Consider the following 7,811-nt stretch of genomic DNA (forward strand, 5'->3'; position numbering starts at 1 on the left):
ACTCATGGTGGATAAACAACACTAAGTTTGAAGAAATAGAAGCCATGCTGCGCTCTAGTCTGGGCCTTCGTAAAGAAATCCGCCAACTGTAACTCGGAAGGCACATACTGAAGAGCAATAACCTGATCCTGCACACCAGCGTGCACATAGAAAGCATCAACACCAATATGCTTGGTGAGCTCATGCTTCACAGGATCACGCGCAATGCTAACAGCACCTGTACTGCTAGACAATAGCAGGGTAGGTGTAGTGACAGAAACACCAAAATCCTCAAGTAACTGCCGTAACCAAGTCACCTTCGCCGTCAAAAGAGCCATAGCTCGCAACTCAGCCTCTGCACTCGAACGGGAAATTGCAGTCTGTTTCTTCGTCTTCCAGGCAATGAGAGAACCACCAAGAACACAGTAAGCAGAAAGTGAACGGCGATCTAAGGGATCACTAGCCCATGTAGCATCCGAATAGGCTTGAAGCTATAAGGAACTGGAGCGAGGAAAGAACAGATGGTGAGAGATCGTGCCCCGAAGATATTGGAGAACACGAAGAAGGTGACTATAGTGAACCGAAGTGGGATCAGAGCATTGTTGAGGAAATCGTTAACTGGTAGCTGCTCGGTTGGCTGGCGAGTAGGGGATTAATAGGCTAATCGGCAAGTTAATCGGCCATTTAATCAATTACTCGGGTGATTAATCGGTTAATCGGCTACTCGATGACCCTACAAGTAGGGATTAATCGGCAAGTTAACTGGTTAATCGGATGAATTCTTGAACAGGGGATCAGAGACAAACTGACCCAGAATATGGACCGGATAAGAGATATCCGGAGAGTGACATCTAGATAGACAAGACACCCAACAAGATGATGATAACACGTCGAATCGGACAAGGGGTCACCATCAGTATCACGGAGGTGAACATTGAGCTCCATGGGAGTTTCAACAATGAGCTCATCAGTAAGGGCAGCACGAGCAAGAAGATTCTGGATATACTTTTTCTGGGAAATAAAAAAGCCATCAGAGGTAGAAGAGACTTTGATCCCAAGAAAGTAGCGAAGAGGGCCAAGATCAGATATAAGAAACTGCTCACTAAGATGGGCCTTCACAAAGGCAATATACTCGGGGTAGTCGCCAGTGATGATCATGTCATCGACATAGAGAAGAAGAGTCCGACCATGAGCTGAAAGGTGGAGAAACATCGCTGGATTATGAGCACTCGCTGAAAAACCAGCGACAATCACCGCAGAGGAAAAACGCTCAAACCAGGCGTGAGGGGCTTGCGTAAGGCCATAGAGAGAGCGACAAAGATGGCAGACCATGCCATCAGGAACATAATACCCATGTGTGGCCTGCATGTAAACCCCCTCACGCAGCTCACCATTAAGAAAGGCATTCTTAACATCAAGTTGAGACAGACCAGTGACGAATAGAGGCCACAACAAGAAATGTGCGAATAGTTGTCATATGGGCACAGGAGCAAAAGTCTCATTGTAATCACGACCATGCTCCTGCTAAAAGCCGCGAGCCACAAGACGAGCTTTGTAGCACTCAAGAGAACCATCGGAGCGAGTCTTAACCTTGTAGACCCACTTACAAGTGATTGGACGAACACCGGGAGGATGAGAAACAAGGTCCCACGCATCAGTGCGCTCAAGAGCAACAAGCTCCTCTACCATCGCAAACTGCCATTCGGGATGAACAACAACTTGACGATAAGAAGTCGGCTCAAGAACAGAAGCACCAACGCTTGGAAAACCAAGGCAATAAACATGCGAAAGCGGATGAGGACGCAAGCCATAAGTAGGCAGAGAGGAGGAAGATGTCACATCAGAAGTAGATGGCTCATCAGTAGATGCATCCACAACACGTGGACGACGGGTATAAAAGTGAGATTATGACGGAAGAATGCCAGGAGGAATCACCGGGATAGACTCAGGTGATGGAGACGGAGAAGTTACCGGGGATGAAGGTGCAGAATCATGTGACAAGCGAGGTGAGGAAACCACCGGAGATGGCGATGTCGGATGTGCAATAGTCGGAGAAGCAAGGACAGTAGGACGAACGGAAAGGGGTCAACGGGAGTGATAGGCGTGTCAGGAAAAGTGAGGAAAGAGATCCTCCAATGAAAAGGTCGAGGAAGATGGACGCGGGTAGAAGGGATGAGACTCATCAAAAGACACATCCCGAGAAATACGCATCCGACGACCGACAGGATCCCAACAACGATAGCCCTTATGCTCATCACTATAGCCTAAGAAGACACTTGACAGACTGAGCGAACAGTTTGGTGCGTTGACGAGGGGCAAGAAGAACATAGCAAACACAACCAAACAAATGAAGCGTTGAGTAATCGTGAGAGCGGTCAAAGAGACACTCGAAAGGAGCGCCACCTTGCAGAGCAGTGCACGGCTGAAGGTTGATGAGATAGGTGGAAGTGGAGACAGCCTCACCCAAAAGTGAGGCGCAAGTGAGGCAACGATCTCAAGGTGACGATGCTTGCGCTCAGCCATGCCATTTTGAGCATGAGCACCAGGACAAGAAAACTGAGCAAGAGTGCTAGAGTGCCTTGCTCAGCAAGAACTCCACGCAACATCTTGGAGATATACTCTCCAGTAGAGTCAGTCAGCACGAAACACACGAATAGGCGTAGAGAACTGAGCGTGGACCATGGTAGCAAAATGCTTATAGATAGATAAGACCTCACTACGAGAAGACATGAAATATATTCAGGTGTGGCGAGAGAAATCATCTATAAAGATAATATAGTAGCGATGACCCCGTTTCGAGGCAAATGGAGCTGGACCCCAGACATCAGAGTGAACAAGGTCGAAAGGACGATGAGATACAGTGTCATGTCGCTATGAGGATAAGGTAACTGGACCTGTTTACCAAGCCGACAACCCTGGCAGTCTAAAGACACACCGCCGGAGACGGATCCAAGAAGACCACGTCGAACTAAGAATGAGAGACGAGAGCCACACAAGTGACCAAGGCGATGATGCCATTGTTGAAAAGAACTAGTAGACAAGGCAACTGAGGGGGAGAGACTCGCGGCAGTGGCAGCGGAGGGAAGGTGAGGCCAGTCATGCTTCGAGAGGCCCTGAGAGTCACGGTGCCGGGGGCCAGCACCAAGGAGAGCACCAGTATGACGGTCTAGAACAGACACCGAGTCAAAGTCGACCAGAGTCAACAATCTAACCACCGGACATGAGCTGCATGGTAAGTCGAGGAACATGAGCAACATCAGGAACATGAAAGGACGAAGTGTTAAGAATGCCTCGACCATTAACTGGGAGAGAGGTACCGCCAGTAGTAAAAACATGAACAGGAGAATTAAGAGGTTGAATAGAGGACAAAGTTGATGAATTATGAGTCATATGAAAAGATGCTCCAGTATCAAGAATCCACGGAGATGTACCTGCCTGTGTAGATGGTGGTCTCACAATGCCAAAAGAATCAACAGCAGAACCTGTCGATGGAGCTCGCAGGCATCGAAGTCGCACAATCTCCTGCTCGGTCAGGGGCTCAACTGAAGAGGTCGGTGTAGATGCACCCAACAATAGAGTCAAAGGCCACCAGCAGGGCGCGAAGTCGCGCAATCTCCTCCTCAATGAAGTACATAGCTGAAGTAGTCGAGGCAGTAGCACCGGCAGAGGAGTGACCACCACCACCTCTGGAAGCCGCTAAATGTGGCGGTGTAGCATGACCAGTATTGTCCGCAAAGGCTGGTGGAGGAGACGAGGCCGTATGCAGACAAGCATCAAGCGCCAAGGGAAGACGCGTTTGTGAGGCGCAGTCGATGGAGCCATATGCACCGGCTGTTGTCGGGGAAGAGTGACATTCACCCGTGAAAGTCACGAGAGGAGTCGGTGTAGAGCAACAATCACCATGTGCAGCATAGGAGGAGCCGCATAAAAGCGACCAGCACAACTTGCGAAAGACGCCGAAGGGGATGGTGTCACAGACGAATGAGCATCAAGCATCGAGGAACGACGCATATGCGAGACGGGAGTAGTGAAGAAAACACCGTCAGTAGTCAGCGGGTAGCAAGGGACATGCGGACCCAATGAAAACATCTCTCTCTTTCTCTCTCTCTCTCTCTCTCTCTCTCTCTCTCTCTCTCTTTACCAGACTATTCAGCTGACCAACCGACTCAGACGACGGCAGATCAATTCGCAGCTGGAAACCAGGCCAATCTAATCACGCAGCACTGGAGAAGCCGCACCAGGGGGCGACTTGGACGGGATCAGCAGCAGGGGCATTGGCCTAAACAGCAGCAGGTACATGGACGGGATCCTGCAGCAGCACACCAACGTGGGATGTCACGGGAGGCAGCAGCCTTCACGAGAACCGCGGGGAGTTGACCAGCGGGGCTGGATCCAACAGGCAGCGGGGAGTGGATATCTGCGAATCTGGGAGGCCGGCTGATGGCTGCGTCCCTGCACGGATGGAAGAGACCAGCGGGAGGAGCAGGATTCTTGCAAACGTGCGCGAGCAGAGCAGTAGCAGCAGTTGGAGCACCGACACTGGATTGGAAGCGGCAATCGGCCGGAGAAAGTAGCACCGGTGGCCGACACAAGAATCGGATCGGAATAGCAGAAAACCCCCTTATACAACGGGGTAAATACACAAGGCTACATGGCTATATAAATAGTACTCTAACAGGCAAATCATGTCTTGCAGTCCGTGAGCGTGAACTGATAGAGAATGTTTGGAAACACTAGCAGGAAGGTTTTCAAATGTAACTGTGCAGTAATCCACCATACTGACACATACTATAAAGCCTTGGAATCAATACCTCCTGGACGGAGGGGATGGTTTACCTTGTCCCAATCAATCCTTGACTTGAAACTTTAATTCTGTCCCTCCTGCCCTTACATCACTGTTTTCCATTCTAGGGCAGTAAAAATACCGTAAAATATACTCCCTCCATTTTTAGATATAGGGTGTATTAGTTTTTTTAGAAGTCAAACCTGAGTATCTTTGACCAAGATTTCTGAAAAATCATCAACATCTGATATACTAAATATATAAAATGTAAAAATGTATTTCAAGCTTAATCTAGCAATAATGATTTAGTATTGTAAATGCTGATAACATTTTCTAGAAACTTAGTCAAAGATAGTCATGTTTGACTTTTTAAAAACTAATACACCTTATAAGAAGGAACGGCGGGAGTATTAGTTTAACCCATTCCAACAAATGGTGAGATACAAGTTCGTGCGAAGAAATTGCTGATTTACTTGATCCTGTCCAATGGCCAGACCTGGTGCATGTTGATTGGATCATTTGTTTCCATTAGGGCAGTAAAGAGTACCTGAATTTTTATTACTCCCTCCGATCCAAATTAATTGACGCTAGTTTAGTACAAAGTTGTACCAAATTAATTGACGCTAGTTTAGTACAAAGTTAGTACAACTTTGTACTAGAATAGTGTCAATTAATATGGATCGGAGGGAAATTGCTGAGTTACTAGATCCTGGCCAATGGTGATTGGAGGCTGTGGTAAGACATGGATGATGTCTACAGGAAGAAGATAGGCCTCAGATGCATTGAGAGGATCTGAGGATGGAGAGTTACTAGAGCGATTTGCTTTCTGATATGGATCTGAATATCAGTCTCCTGAATCTAAGAGGTTACCTGATGTTCTTGTAGGCTTTTAATTTGATAGATAACTATGCCTTCTAAGGTGTCGACGTATTTTACTGTGATAATACTGAATGCCCTTGGATCATAGAAGTTTTGTTTTTTAATAGTTACTGCACTTCATAGCTAGGTGTTTGCAAGCATGATATGCATGTGTTTTTTGATTATTAATCCGCTGTATGGTTGCACTAAAGATAATTCATATTATGGTCAACTTTGGTAACACTGACTATGACAGATTGTTTTCTTAGATGATTGTTGGAATGCAAATTTTCTTTTGTTCGACACAGGAACGTCAAAAGTCCGCACGAACAAAGGGAGATATTCAGAAGCTTATGGATGAAGTATGCACCATCAAGGAAATTTTGAAAGATGCAAAGCAATGCCCGCGTTGCAAGATGGCTATATCTAAGATTGATGGATGCAATAAGATGACCTGTTGGAACTGCGGCGAGTTTTTCTGCTACCAATGTAACGCTGCAATTAGTGGATATGATCATTTCAAGTAAGTCCTCTTTTAGTAGGTAGTACCCACGTACTTTTGTTCATTGACATAGCTGTGACTTGACTAATAATTATGCTGTTGCCTCCAGGGGTGATTGTGTGGTATTTGATCAGGTTGAAATCGATAGATTGCAGACACATATGAATCAAAGGCTACACCGCCTGGTTATTGGACGAGTGCAGGCTGCCTTGTTTGCACGAGGACATGCTTACCCGTGTCCTACTTGCGGCCAAGCAATTCGGAAGGTAAATATCGAAAAACCTTGTTTGTAAACCTATCTGAGGACCAGCTAGCGTCTCTAATAAAAATGAGAACGATGCATTTGTCTATCTTTTGCGTCAAGAAACTACTCACGTGCTATTTCATGTACAGCTGCTACTTGTGGTCACCATTTTTCCCTTAAAAAGTTTATTTTTTTTTTCATTTTGAAAAAAGGGGAAGACCCTCGGCCTCTCTATTGGATGATGCACATAGTCATATATTATTAGTTATAGATAATGCCAAATAAATTGGCTTACAAAGAGGAAAAAGAAAAAAATTACTCACGTTTTCACCTCAAGTCATGATTGCCTAGTATAACTGTTTATTACAACACAACTTGAGTAACTTGCACGAGTCATGACTAGCAAGGTGTATTTTTAGTTACTGCTATGTGATGCAGCAACTTATCTTTAGGTCAGTTTACTTTTTGATTGAGCCTCCCAGCATGCTCCTAATGAACTCATATATCTTAACCATATATAGCTTCATTTCGATTGATTCTGTATTATTTGTGTTGGTAACTTGGGCAGATTGGAAACAACAATCATCTGTACTGTTGGTCATGCAACCAACACTGCTGCGCATTGTGCCGCACGTCTGTCCAGAAGATGTCACAGCATTTTGGTCCCGCGGGATGTAAGCAACATACTGCAAATCCCTGATGCTATGCGCGCAGCCTCAAAGTAATTGCAATGCCCAAAGGTTCTCTTGCCTTGTACTCCCTCCGTTCCAAAATAGATGACCCAACTTTTTACTAACTTTAGTACAAAGTTAGTACAAAGTTGGGTGTCTATTTTAGAACGGAGGGAGTACTACTGTAACAGCATTTCCTTTCCATCGTATGGTTCTTTGTTAGGCCTTGTTCGTTTAAATCTCCTCTGAAGGGGATTGGAGAGGATTTGGAGGGATTTTGGATTTAATCCCCATCAACCCCTCTCAACCCCCTTCAAATACAGCTGGAACCGAACAAGGCCTTGTCTGCCCACAACCCCCTTCAAATCCATCTGCATGTTGAGGGTGCTGGTTGTCTGTCCCGTTGTATGATGAACAAAATTGTTGTCGTGATGCATTTGCAAAAAATCTTTTAAACCCATGAGGCTGGGATGTGCGTGTGACGAATTAAATTGAATGTTGTGTCTCTGGAAATCAGTATGTGCTTGGTAGAGCAATTTTTTTTGCAAATATACCTACCTTATTGGTCAGAGTGACAAATCAACAAAAGTTGCAACGTACACAATCAACTTTTGGATCAGAGTCAGCGCAAACTTTCATATATGGCAAACCACACATGAACCTTTTATGCATGTTTTGCCTTAAAAACCTATCAGGGAAGGGGTAAAAATACATCGAAGATCAGCCGCGCAGGCCCATGCATGGGTTCCCGGACTCCAGCGACATAGTTTTTTT

General features: G+C 45.8%; 1 protein-coding gene across 1 annotated transcript in view; it reads left to right on the top strand.

Annotated features, from left to right (window-relative positions):
- The window catches only part of LOC119307422 (E3 ubiquitin-protein ligase RNF14-like), a 19,879-nt gene extending 12,329 nt beyond the window's left edge, over positions 1-7,550 (top strand). Inside the window, exons 5-7 of the mRNA XM_037583497.1 lie at positions 5,929-6,143; positions 6,232-6,388; positions 6,935-7,550. Of these exons, the coding sequence (XP_037439394.1) occupies positions 5,929-6,143; positions 6,232-6,388; positions 6,935-7,066 (504 nt within the window). The 3' untranslated portion in view covers positions 7,067-7,550. The remainder of the gene's footprint in view (positions 1-5,928; positions 6,144-6,231; positions 6,389-6,934) is intronic.
- Positions 7,551-7,811: the final 261 nt, after the last annotated feature.

This window comes from Triticum dicoccoides, chromosome 5B (assembly GCF_002162155.2).
Source record: "Triticum dicoccoides isolate Atlit2015 ecotype Zavitan chromosome 5B, WEW_v2.0, whole genome shotgun sequence".
Lineage (NCBI taxonomy): Eukaryota > Viridiplantae > Streptophyta > Magnoliopsida > Poales > Poaceae > Triticum > Triticum dicoccoides.